An 18,096-nucleotide genomic window follows, 5' to 3' on the forward strand; every position below is an offset into this window, starting at 1 on the left:
ACTCCGCCTGTCAGGAAACAGCTGTGGTTGGCAGAGGATTCAGCCTCTCCCAGTCCAAGGCCATTAGTAGACAGTGGAGCCGCCAACTCCCTGTCCTTCTGTCTGTCCTGTCTCTGGCTCCTAACCCAGCAGCTTCTAACTGGAACTCAGAAGGATCAAGAAGTCTAGACAAGGAGCAAACCTCTGGAGTCCAAGACTTTCAGCCCCAGGAGGCCCCAGTGGGGAGCACCGACTGACTGATCTCCACTCTGCATGGAAACAGAGACCTAGAGGCCCGAAACTGAGGTAAGCCAGGGGTTGAAGGAATGAGTTTCCAGAGGAGGGCCCCTCACCTGCCTTGCTCTGGCCCCTAGCGCTGTGGTGACCAAGAAGGCTCTTGTGGGTGGGTAGGGAGGCACTGAGAGCTGCCTCTCCTCTCCTCATCGCCATCGGCTCAGTGTGGCCCAACTGTAAGAACGCCACACTACAGCTTCTCCATCTCTATCCTGGAAGCCAGGTGACTAGCTCAGGATGATGCCAGCCCCACCTCCACCCCCCACCCCCCAACCCCCGAGGCATAGCTGTCATTACTCCAGCTGTCCACAGCATGAAGACCCTGAGAAAAGGCACATGTGCCCCCCCAGCCCCACCCCCTCAGCTCTGACTGCAGCTCTTTCATGGTCAGGCTGGCTGAGGCTGTGTCCTGATCCCCTGACCAATGAGGGTGCTTCCTGCTCGTCTGCATGGAGAGGTGAGGCAGGGATGTCACTGGGCAGGATGGCAGTGACGGGTGAGGACCACAGAGTCTGCAGTACTGGTGACAACTCCCAGTTCTGCAGCTCTGGCCTCTAAAGGAATGGATGCTGGTAGTGCCGGCCGGGACAATCTCACTCCCAAATACTCAGACTCTCCTTGTACCATACATGAACCAGGACACCCCTGGCATCCCATAGCCTCATATCCAGTCCACATGGATGCCAGGGATCCAGGCTCAGAGGGCGCTGCGCTTGTCCACTACGGTCCTGTGAGGCTAGAGGCGGGGGAGGCAGGCAGGCGGGCATGTGGTTCAAATTACTCCAGCTGCCTCTTGGCACCTTAGTCCTCTGCTGGGGGCATGTAGGCTGCCCAGATGGCCATCCCTACCATTCCCAGGTGCCCTGCAGCCCGCGGTGACCCTTCTGCCACCCCTATGAAAGCAGCTATTCCCCTCGCCTGGGCCCCTCAGCTGCAGGCCTCCGATCTGGTTGGGGCTGGCTCTGCCACACCCAGGCCAGCTCCAGCAGACCTGGCAGGCCAGGGAGGTGCAGGCAGGGTCAGACCGAGGGCAGCTGGGAGCCCAGCACTCGTGTCGTTCACTACACTGAAGTCTGAATTTCTTTCCTTCAATTTTTTGCTTGCTTTTGCAGTGCTAAGGACTAAACCCAAGGCCTCATGCATACTAGTACGTTACCCCGGAGCTGTAACCTCAGCCTTTGGGGGGATTAGGGGTGGGGAGTGGGGGGTCTTGAATAGCCTTGAACTTGCTAGGTAACTGAGGATGACAGTAAACTTTTTTTTTTTTTTTTTTTTTTTTTGAGACAGGGTTTCTCTGTGTAGCCCTGGCTGTCCTGGAACTGACTCTGTAGACCAGGCTGGCCTCGAACTCAGAAATCCGCCTGCCTCTGCTTCCCAAGTGCTGGGATTAAAGGTGCGCGCCACCACCGCCCGGCTCCTGGCTTCCATCTTGAGCCAGGGTGGGGGTGAGGAGAGCCGAGGAGGACCATGGCATAGGTTGGAACATAGAACATTCCAGGCTAAACCTCGTCTCAGTAACAACAGAGCTGGACAAGATGAATGAGGCCTGAGACTGGGAAGTGTGGATGGAGGCTGGGGCAGGAGAGCTCCTGGCCAACGGCTTTGAAAATAAAATCTGAGCCCTGCAGTGGTGGCACACGCCTGTAATCCCAGCACTCGGGAAGCAGAGGCAGGTGGATTTCTGAATTCGAGGCCAGCCTGGTCTACAGAGTGAGTTCCAGGACAGCCAGGGCTACACAGAGAAATCCTGTCTCGAAAAAACAAAACAACAACAACAAAAATACGCTACTAAAGCTTTTATTTTTTAAGATTTATTTATTTATTTATTTATTTATTTTTGATTTTTGTTTTTTTCGAGACAGGGTTTCTCTGTGTAGCCCTGGCTGTCCTGGAACTCACTCTGTAGACCAGGCTGGCCTCGAACTCAGAAATCTGCCTGCCTCTGCCTCCCAGAGTGCTGGGATTACAGGCGTGTGCCACCACTGCCCGGCTTAAGATTTATTTATTATATGTAAGTACACTGTAGCTGTCTTCAAACACACCAGAAGAGGGCGTCAGATCTCATTACAGATGGTTGTGAGCCACTGTGTGGTTGCTGGGATTTGAACTCAGGACCTTTGGAAGAGCAGTCAGTGCTCTTAACCACTGAGCCATCTCTCCAGCCCCTAAAAGCCCACAATCATATTCAACAGGATTTGAACCTGTGCGGGGAGACCCCAATAGATTTCTAATCCATTGTCTTAACTACTCGGCCACGACAACAAGTGCTACTAAAGCTTTGAACAGCAGGACTGTCCTGCTTGAACGCCAACTGGAGTCTAGGGACAGGGCAGCAAGGTGGCCTGGAGGCATAAGCCCCGAGCCCGAGCCCCAGCTATTCGAGGAGACTGAGGAGGAGGACCCCAAACCCAGGCCAACCTGGGCAACATAGTAACAAGGTCCAGTTTCAAAATAATAAATTTGAAAAGAAGGTAAGACACACAGTCCAGGGCTGGAGAGATGGCTCGGCGGGTAAGGGCACTGACTGCTCTTCCGGAGGTCCTGAGTTCAAATCCCAGCAACCATACGGTGGCTCACAACCATCAGTAATGAGATCTGACGCCCTCTTCTGGTGTGTCTGAAGACAGCTACAGTGTACTCACATATAATAAATAATTAAGTCTTAAAAAGTATATATACAGTCCAGTCGGCAGAGTGGTTGCCTACTGTGTTCAAAACCCTGAGTTTGATTTCCACTATTGTGTGAGCTGGGCGTGGTGGCTCAGCCCCGGGAGGTACTTGTGTGAGGATCAGAAGTTTACTGTCGCCGGGCAGTGTTGGCTCATGTACACTGGGAGGCAGAGGCAGGCGGATTTCTGAGTTCGAGGCCAGCCTGGTCTACAGAGTGAGTTCCAGGACAGCCAGGGCTACACAGAGAAACCGTCTCAGAAAAAAAAAAACAAAACAACAACAACAACAAAAAAAGATGGAAGCCAGGGCGCACCCTTGCCAGCCCAGCCCCACCCTCAGCCCAGGCTCACCCACCCAGAACACAGCTGTTGCTGTGCCACAGACTGAGGAAGGAGCCGGTCATTAGGCAGCCTGGAGAAGGGTGGAGAGAAACTCTCAGAAAGAGCCCAGCCTGCAGAGCTGGCCCCATAAGAAGGCGAAGGCTTGCGCCCTCTGACTGCCTGTTGGCCTGAGCCCAACAGGGGCGGGAGATACACCTGAGCTCCTGGAATTTGCCCTCAGGGCACCCCCTGGGCATTCCCACGGGTGCCTTCATCCCTCACTGAGAACCTGTGAGCCCGCTATGAGGGGCTGTTCCGGGTCATAGGTCATGGTGGGGACCCGGAACTGCTCCTGGGGCAGCACATTTTTCTTCTCTGAAAACTTATCTTAGCAAAGAGACCAGGAAACAATTGCACTTTTTTTCCTGGGCCTCTGCATCCTCAGACGGACAGCCCATCTCCTCGGCGGGGGCTCTGAGGGGGCTGGGAAGGCAAAATGTGTAAAATGTCTGTAGGAGGGGAAGAAAGGCGCTTTGTGTGGGGCAGGGGCCCTGGCCATTGGTCGGATGTAAGGCCCCTGGCCGCTCCCAGAATGCTCCTCTCCCTCCCTGAGGAGGGCCATGACCGCCGGCCCAAAGCCCGTCCCGGTGGTCTCTGCTGGGTGGCTCATCCGCACCCGGGCTCTTCTGTGTCGGGACTGAAGTCCCTGGAGCCACCCAGCTTCTGAGGGTGCGGGCCAGGCAGGGAACACCCTGGGCCTCAACATGTTTCTCTACTGGAGGAAGAGGGGTACCTATGAGTTGGAGACCCTGCCTGGCGACCTGGGCCAGCTGGAGCTGGGGGCGGTGGAGCGCTTCTCCTGGAGCTCCGCCCTGGACACCATCGAGGACTTGGGGGGTAGGTGCAGCCATTTCCCCAGAGGACGTCCATGAGGCCTGGACACCTGCCCACTCCTGTTGGCCGATGCCTGCGGCCTGCTTGCTGTGCATATGATGCTAGGGTGACTTGCTTGTGGTGATGTGGGTTTCCCTGGCCCCTCTGGAGAGCCTCTGCCATGATGGTCAGAGGACAGTGCACCTCTCCATGCCCAGTGGGCACTCCTGCCCCTCACGAGTCTTAGAGCTGAAAACCAGTGGCAGCCATGACCCACCTCTCCTAGGCCAACCAAGGTCTGGCTCTGCCCTGTCCCTTCCTCCAAGACAAGGCACAGGGCTGAGCCTTTCTAGAATATTTCTGATCTAATTTAGGGATGTGCGGGATGTGCATTATTTCTCGTCCCCCTCCACTTTATAAATGGGCAAACAGAACCATGACAAGATGGTGGCCCTCAAAGGGCAAAATATTGGGGTGTTCAGCTCTGAGGCCTGTGGCATAGTTGGGGAGAGTCATTTCTCTAGTGTTCTCATGAAAGGCTGGAAGCACTCCCTGGGTGACCCAGTGGGACTCCTCCTACAGTGTCAGGCCGAGGGGGTCAGATTTGGATTTGGGCCGGCTGTGATTGTCCTTGCTGCCGGTCTTGGTTCAGCCGAGTCCATCCGCTCCAGACTAGTGCTGCGGGCCTGACCCGTGCTCTGCTCTGGCAAATTGCTAGAAAACAACCGTGGTCCACAGAAGCCAAGCCAAGTGCTGACGGCCAGCTCGCAGGACGGCTGGGTCCCAGCTCTCGTTTGCTCTGGGCTCTCCAGGCCCTGAGCAGAGAGAGTGGGAGTCTCACCAAGGACAGAAATTCCCCAGCCTGGCTTGAGTCCTTTCACGAGCCTGTTCTGTGGCCAGAAGGGCTAAGGCGGGCTGGTTAGGCCTGTGGTTTGCCATGAGAAGTTGGGGGAGCCCTCGGACCACATGGGGGGATAAGAAGCAAGAACAGATGCTTTGGAGGCTTGGAGTATTGGACAACGCCCCAGCCGTGGTGCTCTTGAGACCCAGGAGGCTGCTAGGAGGAGGTGGCCCCGCTGGCCTGTGGTGGCCCCAGAGCTTCGCTCCGGACCCCATTAAAAGTGTATATGCATGTCTTGAGAAGGAGCAGCCCTGCTTCCTCAAACATGGGTCCGTGATGGGCATAGAGAAGTGGCAGAGGAGAGAGGAAGCTGGTAAAGAGAGAGGAGAAATACGCGGCTTGGTCAGGCCAAGGGTAAAATGGAGAGCATCTGCCTTCAGAGCGTGGGACGGAGCCGCTGCGGGAGGCCTGTCTGCTTCACCACGGCTCCGCCTATGAGGTCCCTGCCAGCCCCAGGACGTTCCCATGTTACAGGCTATCCAGCTACAAGCCAGGGGGACTCAGCAGGGAAGGGCTAAGCTCCGTGGGCACAGAGGTGACAATTGTCATGTACAGCTTTGGGGCACCTTGGTCTCACGCATGGGTTTTAAATCTTAGTCCTGAGTCTTCAATGCCAACTCTCTAGGCAGGGCAGGGCTGGTTTGGTTTTGGTTTTTTGTTTTGTTTTGTGGCCTGTATTCTGGTGCGGCGCTGAGGTCATACATGGATAAGTGGCAGCACTCAGTCACCCACTTGCACCCAGGCCTGGCTCTCCTCGGGGTGGGCAGAGGCAGCCCTGGCGAGGCACTAAGCAGCTGGGTAACGGCACATGAGCCGATCCCAGGAGGAGCTGAGGCGGCTGGGTGGCTGAGCCAGGACACAGCTGCCCGTGTGGGCTCAGTCCTTTGCTGCCAGCCAGCCAGGCCCTGGCCTGCACCCATGGGGGTGGGTGTTGGGCCCCAGAGCCAGCCGAGCCTGGTGGGAGGTGGGGCCCTGCATGGAACAGGACTGTCCAGAATAGGAATCTCACACCCTTTCTGCGGCCGCTACTTCTGGTCTTCTCTCGGTTCCTCCGCGGAGCCCGGGGAGGAAGGCCGCAGCCAGCAGACGGACGGATGAGCAGAGACCCACGGGAGTCTCAGGCAGGGGAAGCGGCCAGCTGGCCACAAGTTATGTGCTGGAACGGTGTGGACAGTTTCTCTGGCCCAGGAAGAAACTCTAGCTGTGTCTTCCCACCTCTGCGACTGAGCCTGAGGGTGTGGAGGGCAGCAGGTGTTGGTTAGAGCCTGCAGCACCAGGGATGACTCGGGCCATAAGGCTGGGCTGTGGGCAGGAGCTGTGGCCTACGCTTATTCTGCCATGGGGTCCCCACTTAACTAGCCCACATCCTGGATTCCCATAGCACTTTGGGAAGTGGGGGCCCAGGCCTTTTCTCGCTCTCCTTTTTCCTGACAGGATTTCAAGTCGGGACCATTTGCCTCTCTGTCTTTTGCTATTTCTATCTCAGTGGCAAAACACCATGGTTAAGAGCAAGCTGGGGAGGAAAGGGTTTATTTGACTTACGGATTGCAGCCCGTCATCAGGGGAAGCCAAGGCCTGAAGCTTGCCCGCTCTCCACAGCTGGCTCAGTGGAGGTTACTATATACCCTAGGACCACTTAAATACCCTAGGACCAACTATCCAGTAGTGGCTCCGCCCACTGTGGGCGGGGCCTTCTCACACCTTTTTTGTGAAGATCTATCTATCCATTTAATGTAATGAGTACTCTATCAGCAGGTACATCTACTTGCCAGAAGAGGGCATCAGATCCCACTATAGATGGTTGTGAGGCACCATGTGGTTGCTGGGGATTGAACTCAGGACCTCTGGAAGGACAGCCCTCTTACCACTGAGCCATCTCTCCAGCCCCACACCTATTGTTAATGAGTGAAACGCCCGCACAGACTTGTCTACAGACCAGTCCAGTGGAGGCGGTTCCTCAGTTGAGAGTCCCTCTTTCCGGATACATCTGAGTTTGTGTCCTCAGCAAAAACAACCAGCAGAGCCCCAAATGCCACGCCCTCTGTAGCGGAGGATGCCTTTGTCTTCCTTTCTCCTCCTGCACGGCCACACCCCTTGTGCTCTGCTGGGGATCAAACCCAGGACTTCATGCATGCCACATCCCGACCCTGTGCCATGTCTTCCTTAGGGATTCTGGAATGCTGTGACCAGGGCCTACTGTAGGGAATGGCGGATATCTCAGGACCAACAGTCACCTGGCCAGGGCACAGCCTCTGGCCTCAGGCCCCGTTTCCAGCCAAAGTTTGCCTTCTCCAGCCATCTCAGTGTGTGTGTATGTATATGTGTAGGTGTGTGTGTGTTTATGTGTGTGTATGTGTGTGTATATGTATGAGTATGTGTGTATGTATATGTGTGTATATGTATATGTGTAGGTGTGTATATGTATGTGTGTAGGTGTGTGTGTATATATATGTGTGTGTATGTAGGTGTGTGTATATATGTGTGTATGTATGTATATGTGTGTGTATCTGTGTATGTATATGTGTGTATGTATATGTATATGTGTGTATGTATATATATGTATAGGTGTGTATGTATGTATATGTGTGTGTAGGTGTGTGTATGTATATGTGTGTGTATATATGTGTGTGTGTATGTGTATGTGTGTGTATATATATGTGTATGTAGGTGTGTGTGTATGTATATGTGTGTGTATGTGTGTGCATGTCTATGTGTGTATGTATAGGTGTGTGTGTATGTATGTGTGTATGTATGTGTGTGTGTGTTTATGTGTATGTATGTGTAGGTGTGTATGTATGTATATGTGTGTGTAGATGTGTAGGTGTGTATGTATATGTGTGTATATGTGTGTGTGTGTAGGTGTGTATGTATGTATGTATGTATATGTGTGTGTGTATGTGTGTATGTGTGTGTGTGTGTAGGGGCCCCTGCATCCCAACAAGGCCTGGCACAGTTGCTCAGACGTGGACAGGCTCCCAGGAGGGCTGGGCTAGCGTGGGAGGGGGCATTCAAGGCCACAGCTGTTTCCTGGGAGGGACAGGCTTTCTGTTGCCTGGCCTGGTGCCGAGAGGTAGTGGGCAGAAGGCTGTCTGTGTGGAGCCCTCGGTGGAGGCTCTGCTGGAGAATCTGAGAACAGGTGCCTTTGTGTCAGCCTGAGGCCCACAGGCAGAGAAGGAAGTTGCTTATTTAATGCCTGGAGGATCATTTATTTTTTCCTTGTGCAGACTCTGTGGTGGTCCTGTGGACTGATGCTTAGGGACCCAGGCTCTGAGTCCTGTGGACATGGACTCTGGTCCCAGAGCCATCACTGCCTGCCTTTGTGACCTGAGGGGAGTTTGTTTGGAGCGATTCGGTTTCCTCATCTGAAAACAAAGGCAAGGGCCATACTTCTTCTCTCAAGTTTATCTATTGGATAAAACTGCTGTAGACCAGGCTGACCTCGAAATGTCCTGCCTCTGTCTCTGCAGCACCAGGACTGCCTGTATGTGTGCACCCCACCGCCTGGCTTTCTTTCATTATTTTTATGTTTTGAAAAGTGGTCATTACTGGTTGGTTTTTTTTTCTTTTCGGCTTAATTTCTCTCTTTCTTTTTTTTTTGTTTTTTTGTTTTTTGTTTTGTTTTGTTTTTTGTTTTTTTTTTTTTTTGTTTTTTGGGAGGCCACAGCTCTATGGCAAAGCATCCACCATTTTTTTTTAAGATTTATTTATTATTATATTCAAGTACACTGTAGCTGTCTTCAGACACACCAGAAGAGGGGGTCAGACCTCATTATGGACGGTTGTGAGCCACTAGGTGGTTGCTGGGATTTGAACTCAGGACCTCTGGAAGAGCAGTCAGTGCTCTTACCCACTGAGCCATCTCTCCAGCCCCCTTGTTTTGTTTTTGAGACAGGGTTTCTCTGTGTAGCCCTGGCTGTCCTGGAACTCACTCTGTAGACCAGGCTGGCCTTGAACTCAGAAATCCACCTGCCTCTGCCTCCCAAGTGCTGGGATGAAAGGCGTGTGCCACCACAGCCCAGGCTCTCCTTACTTCTTTTGTGTGTGGTATATGTACATGATTACGCATATATCTGCATGTGGATGTCAGAAGTTAATGTACAATGTCTTCTATTATTATTAATTCTTTAAAGATTTATTTATTTATTATATGTGAGTACACTGTAGCTGTCTTCAGACACACCAGAAGAGGACATCAGACCTCATTACAGATGGTTGTGAGCCACCATGTGGTTGCCGGGATTTGAACTCAGGACTTTCGGAAGAGTAGTCAGTGCTCTTAACCGCTGAGCCATCTCTCCAGCCTGTCTATTATTATTATTATTATTATTATTATTAATTATAATCAGAGACAGGATCTCTATTACAGAGCCCTGACTCTCCTGGAACTTGCAATGCAGACCAGGCTGGCCTCTGGCTTCCAGAGTCCTCCTGCCTCTGTCTTCTGAGTGCCAGGATTGAAGATTTGTGCCAGCGTGCCTGGTCCATGCTGCTCTCTCAGACAGGTCTGTCACTGAACTCGGTACTCCCTGGTTATGCCAGAAGTCCCCAGCAAGCAGCGGGGGCTCAGCGCCTTCCACCACCCAGGACAGGGTTACAGATATGGGCTGGATTGTTACATAGCTGTGCTTAGGTGCTGGGTGTCTGAACTCAGGTCCTCAAGCTTGAACCATGAACCATCTCCCCAGCTCATATACATATATGTTTTTTTTTTTTTTAAAGAAAGACACTAAAAAAAAAAAAAAAGAAGACACTCTTTAGCCAGGCATAGTGGAATTCCAGAACAGCTGGAGCTAGAGACCCTGTTGCAGAGGATCTGAGTTCAGTTCCCAGCACCTAAGCGGGGGAGGGTCACACCCTCTTCTGGCCTTCATTGGTATCTACATATATGTGCATAAACATACACAAATATTTACATCTATGCATATGAAATAAATCAACTATTTCCTAAGATGTCTGGTTTAGGTTTCATATATACAGTGCACCTGGAGATTGACCAGCCTCCCCTTGAGGGTTCCATCTCTGAAGGGGCTGGTGGCTTCCCATCTGGGACCAGCAGATGCCACATAGGTTTTTTTGACTGGGGAAATGAAACCTTCAGCGGAGCAAACAGAATTCCCTACAGGTGCTCAGCATGTGAGTGAGGGCTGTTCTGGAAGCCATCTGGAGAGGATGCAGAGAAAATAATAGGTTACTTCAAAGGCGCCGCCCAGGCCAGGGAGCAGAGCAGGAAGACTCGCCTGGAATCTAGCTGTGTTGTAACAGGGAGGAGAGCAGCACCCCGGGGCGAGGAGAAGAAGTTGTTGGTGGCCGGTGCTAGAGCGGGCAAAAGGGAGCCCGGGGAAGGGCCTGAAATGCCCAGGGAGGGGCTGGAGTGAGCCTTGGGATGTAGCACCAGTTAGAGCCGGTCTAAGGCGCTACTTGAGAACTGGAACATTCTGGAATATGGGTCTAGAGCTGCCAGGCTCCTCTGGTTTGTTGAGAGGAGCCAACAATCTGGATTTTTATGTAAAAATCTACTGACTTTTCAAAGTTGGCAACCAGCTGAGATTCTTTTGAAACACCGTGCTCAGCCAAACAAAACACGTCTGCCGCCTGGCTTCTGCCTAGTTCTGGTAGAGATTATGCTGGGGTGGGGTGGGGGAGCCAAAGCTGAGTGTCCTGTGACTCTAACAAGGGTGTGTGTGGGGGATGAGGTGCTGACCGGCAAGGGGGCTTGTTTCCCAGGTGAGGGACTCTGCTTGCAGAAGCCAGAGGAGCAGGAGCCCAGCTGACCGTCTCAGACTTAGGGGGACCATCATGCCCCCCAACCAAGCTCACTCTGTCTGTCTGGGTTGCAGGGACAACAGATTGCCTGGAAAGGTTCGTGCTTACCTTGGGGCAGGGTTGAGGGGATTGTCTGTCCCTTTGCTTCCTCCCTCAGTCCAGGGACTGCTCCAGGCCCTGAGACATGCTGAGATCCTTCTCCCAGGGGACTTCAGGCTTTGAATATGGGCCCAGGGGTCAAAGGCCAGAAGCCAGATCATTGCATTCAGAAGCTTTGGAGGAAGCACTCCAGAGATGACACATCTAGATGTGTATCCTCAGGCTGTGGCCACCACCACCACAGGCCATCTGGGCTCATGGTGGCTAAGGCCTAGAGCAGGTGCATGGAACCTGAAGGGTTACTGAGGTAAGCGGTGTCTGGCAGCAGAGGACTAACCTGGAGTCGGCCGAGGAAGAATACACATGAACAGGATGTGTCGGTGCACACCTGTGATCCCAGCCCTTAGGCTGTGGAGGCAGGAAAGTCAGAAAGTCAAGGTGGCCTTCAGCCACCTCCTAGTTCAAGACTGGGCTACATAAAATGCTGGAGAGAGAGACAGACAGACAGAGACAGACACAGACACACAGAGACAGAAAGACAGACACACACAGAGAGACAGAGAGAGAGAGAGAGAGAGAGAGAGAGAGAGAGAGAGAGAGAGAGAGAGAGAATAAGAAGTAAATACTCTGATTTGAGGTCTTAGGACCAAAGGGTGCTGGCACCCGACTGGTATCTTGAGATACTCAGAGGTCTGGAATCTTCTGGAAGCAAGAGCAAACTCTTTGGGTGGAGTTCATGGGAACCCCCCCCCCCCCAGGCTGCTTAGATGTGAATGAGTCTTGATACCCATCCACTGTTGAGTCGGCTACCTCCTGGAAGGCAAGGCTGCTGGGGCCGCAGGGCTGCTGACCAGGTAGCCTGGTCAGGGTCTTCCAAGGGTCAGCTCCCACCCGTGTGCCAGGACAAGCAGCTGGCCAATGGGACAGGCAGAGATTCCGAGAAGGTAACTGCTGTGGCGAGCATGTGGACCACAGAACAGAACGTGTGCTGCATGAAGCCCCTAGAACAGCTGCTGGACAGAGTAGGCTAGCGAATGCTGCAACCATTTTCCAGAAGCCTCCGCTTCAGGATGCTGTCTGTGCTCCTAACACAGATACATTGTATATAGCTCCTTTCCCTAGAGCCCTCTCCTCACTACACTGAAGGGTTGTTGCTCCCCCAAAGTGCCCCCTGCCAGACCTACTGCGAGTCTCCCCAGGCTTATAGGGGTCATCTCTAGGTTTATTTATTTTCTTTTATTAAGATTTATTTATTATTATTTATTATTATATCTAAGTACACTGTAGCTGTCTTCAGACACACCAGTAGAGGGCATCAGATCTCTTTATGAGATGGTTGTGAGCCACCATGTGGTTGCTGGGATTTGAACTCAAGACCTTTGGAAGAGCAGTCAGTGCTCCTAACCACTGAGCCATCTCTCCAGTCCCCGTCTGTAGGTTTCTTATACCTAGCCCTGGGGTTGATTCATATTTGTTGAATGGACCCAGCACAAAACTTACAGAGACTGGGGTCTCATAGAAAGGGGCCATACTTGAGGTTAAGCTTCCTACTTCAGATGAGAGGCCTCCAGAGAAGGGGGCCGGGAACCTACTCTCTGACTTTGAAGGACTCTTCCCCGCCCAAGCTCTTTCTTCTGTTCCTAGGTCTCGGCATCCCAGAGCCAGCAGGTACCAGTGGACAAGCAGGGTCTAGAGGCTGACCCAGGAACACTGGAGTTCCTTACCAGAGTCTGGCTCACCTCACTGAGGTGTTTGGTTTTTTGTTTTTTAATTTTTATTTTGTGTGTGTTTGCCTGTAATATATATGTATATTATATATCACACACAAACAAATGTGTATTTAATATATATAACATATATATTTTATATAGTACACATATATATACATACACACACACATACACACCATGTGTATGCCTGGTACCCTAAGAGGCCACCACATCCCCTGAAACTGGGGTTATATATGGTTGTGATCCACCATAATGGAACTGAACTAGGGTCCTCTCTAAGAATAGCCAGTGCTCTTCACCACTGAACCATCTCTCCAGCCCCAAATATTAACTTTATTTAGTGACTGTGTGTGCATATGTGTGTGTATGTATGTAGCATGTGCACATAGTTATGTCAAAACATGCACGTCAGAGGACAGTTGGACTTCCCCTTCCATTTTGGGTCTGGGTTCAGAATGTTAGACTTGAGCAGCAAAAGCCTTTATCCTCAGCCATCTTTATGGACCTCTTGCAGGAGGGTTGAAAATGCTGTCCATGCAGAGTGGGGGTGGGGGTGGGGGTGGGGGTGGGGTGGTGGGCGGGCGCGTACCTTTAAATCACAACACTCCGGAAGTGGAGGAAGGTGGATCTCAGTGAGTTCAAGGTTAGCTACATAGTGAGAGCCTGACTCAAAAACAACAAAAACAAATCAGCGACGATAATAAACAAGCTGTCCCCTAGGGCTGGAGAAAGGGTTCAGCGGCTGTTCTACCAAAGGACCCGCATTCGAGTCCCAGCACCCACGTGGCAGCTTGCAACCCCAACCCCAGTTCCAGGTTGTCCTGGAACATACTCTGTAGACCAGGCTGGCCTTGAACTCAGGAATCCGCCTGCCTCTGCCTCCCAATTGCTGGGATTACAGGCGTTCGCCACCACGCCCGACCAATATACTTTTTAAAAAGAAGGGGGGAAAAAGCTGTCTCTCTTCTGATAATCCCATTTCCATAAACGATTAGGGGAAATTCCTCAAAGCATATTAGCCAGGGCCTTGGTGCTCCTATGGAAACCCAGTGGAGCCTCACTCGGGCTGGGGGTGGGGTGGGGCTCTGGGTGCTGGGCTGGTAATTTTGCTAAAGTTAAGTTTCATATGTGTGCTGAGCTGGGACAACTAAAACCACAGCAGCAGCCGTTCAAAGAGGCCACCCACCCCTGGTCCGCCCACCTCCACCTTGTCCTCCACCCGGGATCCGCGGGTGGCAGCCATTCCGAACGAGTGGGGGCGCGGTACCGAGCGGCGGGGCGCGCGTGCCGCCGACCCGCGTGTCTGGGTGCGGGAGGCGCCTGCTCCTAGGAGGCACTTCCGGCCGGCGCGGCGCGGCCACCGTGCAGGAGACCGCCTGGAACCCGGGCTCAGCCACCGCGCGTGGCCATCCCCGGAGGGGGGCGGGGAGCGGGGCTGGGTGGGACCCACCTGGGACACGCCCCGTCTCCCGCCAGGCGCCTTCGGGGTCCGCCGGCTCCCCGCCCCCCGCGGCCGCCCCGCGCTCCGCCCCCCGCCCACCTGCCCCGCCCCGCCTCGCGCGCCTGGCGGCCGCGGCGCTCGGTTCCCCTGCTCCCGCGCTCGGTCCTCGGCTCCCGCGCTCGGTTCCCCCTGCGGCTCGGCGCCATGGGTGAGTGCGGCCCCGCGGACGGTCGGCTCCCGCCTCGTAGGCCGACCGGCTGCCCCGGTGGCTCGGAGGGCGTCGCGTGCGCGGTGGGGGCCGGGCCTGCCCTGGGGAGGGCCTTGCTGGAGCCGGGTGGACGCCGGCCTCTGCACCCGGGACTAGCTGCAGCTGCCGGGTCCTCGCCCCTGCCCCCTCGCTGCGGCGCTCCAGCCTCCGGGAAGAAAGGGCATCGACTTGGAAGGGGCCAAACTCACGGTCACAGATAGATGAAGGGTCGCTCCAGGCCTCGGGAAGGGAATGCCTGGCATAAGAGGGTCTGAGTTGGAGAACAGGGTTAGGGAGAGCATCATGGACCCTTGGAGCCCCCCCCCCCCCCATCCTGACCCGGATTGCTTAGAAAGTCAGGGGCCCCAGGAGGTTACTGAGCCCCCCTCTTGCTAGTGGGACTCAGGGAGGGAGTAGCCGATTTCCAACGACTCCCCCCCTGGAATCTGGACAATTTCCCTGGGGAACCGCACAGAAAAGGACTCTGCAAACAGATCCCCCTGCAGATAAGTTGGCGTTTAAAAGAGAAAAGGACACTGGCTTCCTTTGAAGGCAGGATTGAGGAGTCCGCCCCACTAGTCCCCTGGCCGGGAGGCCACAAGAGCCCAGGGGAGTGTGGGTGCCCCCCCATCCCTAAACTGATGCCCTCTGTTTGTCTACAGAAGACCAGAGCCCTGCAGAGGAGGAGAAGGGACTGCGCTGCCAGAACCCAGCCTGCATGGACAAGGGCCGGGCTGCCAAGGTAGGGGACTGGATAGCTTGGGGCATGGGGACAATAGGGGATAAATTCTCATTACCCACCCAGGATGTCATGGAGCCCTTACCTGGACACAGTAATGGCCTCTGGATTCAGGGTGGCTGGTCGAGGAGAGGGTGCTCTTGGTTCAGTAATATTGGAGTGGGGAGACTTTATCAAAATGAGGAACAGCCCCTTGGGGTCCAGACATGGGCGCCACAGCTCTGTGCCACGGAGGAGGAAGCAGATGGTTGGGAAGGGACACGTGGTCCCATGGTTTGGTTTGGTACCTGGTTACTAGTCCTGGGCATAGATCTGGGATACTGTGGGGCCTGAGCACAGCTGCCTGCGGCATTGGAGATCACGGAGGGAGGAAGGGGCAACTGGCCTTAGAGTCTGAGGAATCGGAGTAAGTCAGGAGAGAATAGAGCCAGGGAGAGATAGCTGTACCAGCAAAAATATCACTTGGGCACTTCTGCCTATGACGCACTGGGCTCACTGCCACAGGCTCTCTGTGCGTTACCCGTTACCCTGCGGCTGCGGCGGCTCAGCAGGGAAGGTATTGTCACCCTGCTTTCCAGATGAAGATACCAAAAGTTCAGAGAGGTCCTGTGACTTGGACAAGGCCCCACAGTTCATAAGAGGCAGCTCCCTCCCAGCACGCATTTGTGTGACAATGGCCATGAATCACTCTGTCCACTTGCTCCTCCCTTCTGGGAGAGGTCCCAGGCTCCTTGCCACTCACAGGTGAGGCTCAGAGTGATGAGGTGGTTGACCACAGGTACACAGCTGGCAAGTGGTGGACCGGGGATTTGAACCTAGGATTGAGACCTGTAAAGCCAGATTCCCCATGTTCCTAACTTCCAGGCAGCCCAGCCCTGCCAGCTGCGGGAGATTTAAAATGCTACCTCCCACCATTCATCCGGCCCAGGAGGCCCATGGTCAGAAGGAACATGAGGACTGTTCTGGGGGTGGAAAGAGGAGGGGGCGGCCTCCAGTTGCCGTGGTCACCAGGCAAGGGGGCGGCTGTGATGTCAGATACAATCTGCTGTCCCGGGTGGTGCCTGGCGTTGGGCTCTGGTGTTGGCTGCCTGCCTCTCCCCCAGATTGGCAAGCCAAGCTGGCCCCAACTCCCTCAACACATCTACTGGGAAACTAAAGCATCTGTTTGACCTAGAGGGGTGACAAAGGATGAGACATTGTCCCATCCCCCCCAGGGCCCCCGGGAGTGGGACGTGGCCCAAGCTGCTGTGGCCAGGTCTCACGTGGCATGAGAAGGGGGCTGGTCTCTGAGGGACTGGCCCTCTGTGGCCTTCAGACCTGCCCTGGTCTGCATGGGACTCAGCTAGGTTCCACTGTAGTCAGGGGAGTGTGGAGGTTTGGTGAGGAGTCCTTGCTGATGCCTTCTTGTCTCACTGTGGTGACCTGTGAAGTGCCAAACCTGCATCATCACAGAGCCTGCCCCAGGGCGAGACTCTCAGAAGGAGGCGTGCTGCTCTCAATCTGGAGCTGTCAGCAGCAAAGGCCCTCCACGCACGGGGCGGCCACTGATCCTGTGCGGGCTCCCTTGGGGGCCGGGACTCGTGAGGTCGGTCTCTGGACTTCTTGGGGGAGGGTCGGGGTTGCCATGATGGACTTTCTGAAGGGGGCAGCTGTGGTTCCTGGGAACAGATGCGGAGCTGGAGAGCAGAGTGTGCTGTGGAGGGGTGGGCAGTGATGGGAGGAGTCAGCAGGGGACAGACATTGTTGAGCAGAAAGGTCGAACATCATCTAACCTTCCACGTCAGGACCTCTTAAGGGAAGTGATGGAGACAGCTCATACTGTTGAGCTCTAAGGTTGCGCCCACTTCTTTGGAGCTGTGTGTGTGTTCCCGGGCAGCCACTGCACCTCTCTCAGTTGCCCTCCATGTTGAGTGCTTAGCACTGTCCCCCGTGCCCGCCCGCTGTGATCAGAGACACTAGCTTTGAGACCATGGAATTCATTTGTGGTGTGTGGGAATAATCAAGCCAGTCTCCTGGGCTTTGCATGGGCTCTGTGTGGCCCCGTGAGGGTGACACATCACAGGGCTTCACACCAGACTCTGTTCCACAAATACAGTGCATATAGCTCACTGGGAGGGAGGGCACGGGGCTGTCATGGGTGTCCCCAGTACTCCTATGAAATAGCCCTAGGACAGTGGCTGACCACAGCCCTCTGCTGGGCCTCCTTGTGTCAAGCATTCCGGTTAAAGTCTGCTCAGTACCTTGGGTCATGAGGAGCGTGGTGTAGGGCTCAGCCCGTGCCACAGGCCTCCATACTGAAGGATTTGGACATCCTCACACCAAGGAACCAAACCTAGCAGCGTGCCCAGAATACTGTGCAGCCCCACTATGTGACTCGTGCAGGCGGCCCACGCTAGTGGGTAGGGCCAGCTCCGTCACAGTGGAATGAGCCACCGCGCAGAGCAGATGACTTGCTGAGGCAGGACTTCCTGTTCTCCGGGCCCTCATTCCCAAGCAGCCCCTCATGAAGGAAAGGGGGCAATGCTTTCTGTTTGGCTCTCGAGGGCCCGGAGAGGGAGGCATGTTTGATTCCATATGGAGATGTTTTCAACATCAGAGCTATCCCTCCACCCCTCAGCCATGAGCCCCTCACCCATACTCAAGTAGAAGGGGATCTCCAGGCGCGGTTGGGTGGGTGGAGATTAGATGTGCCTTCTCCCAGTGTTGAGGGAGAGGAGGAGTCTGAGGTTGTGTCAAGATGAAGGCCAGTGGACCCTCTGTTGTCCCTGACCAGGATGGGTAGGATGCCCTGAGCACAGTGATGAACTGGCCTGTTTTCCGGGGTGATGCTTTGGGAATAAGAGACAGGAAACCAGAGAACCCCTGTAAATGGCCAGATTTGGGGGTCTTTGGAGGTGACTGGTCAGCTATAAACAGGCAGGGTTCTGGAAACCTAGTTCTGCCCCTGTGGGGGAAGGGAAGAAGGGCAGGACTGTTTGACCCGCTGGGGCTCCCCAGCCCCCAGTCCCAAGTGCAGTGATGGTCCACAGGGAGAGGAGAG

At 54.4% G+C, this 18,096-nt stretch overlaps 1 protein-coding gene across 3 annotated transcripts in view; it reads left to right on the forward strand.

Annotated features, from left to right (window-relative positions):
* Plekhg5 (pleckstrin homology and RhoGEF domain containing G5) overlaps nucleotides 1-18,096 on the forward strand; it is a 41,249-nt gene continuing 23,153 nt past the window's right edge. For 2 of the 3 annotated variants that reach the window (XM_052178279.1, XM_052178280.1), the window contains exons 1-2: nucleotides 14,172-14,278; nucleotides 14,980-15,059. In XM_052178279.1, the coding sequence (XP_052034239.1) occupies nucleotides 14,275-14,278; nucleotides 14,980-15,059 (84 nt within the window). In that variant the 5' untranslated portion in view covers nucleotides 14,172-14,274. Of the gene's footprint in view, nucleotides 286-14,171; nucleotides 14,279-14,979; nucleotides 15,060-18,096 lie in introns of those variants that run through there. The other variant, XM_052178281.1, reaches the window with a different exon arrangement.

Source organism: Apodemus sylvaticus, chromosome 3, assembly GCF_947179515.1.
Source record: "Apodemus sylvaticus chromosome 3, mApoSyl1.1, whole genome shotgun sequence".
NCBI classification, from domain to species: domain Eukaryota; kingdom Metazoa; phylum Chordata; class Mammalia; order Rodentia; family Muridae; genus Apodemus; species Apodemus sylvaticus.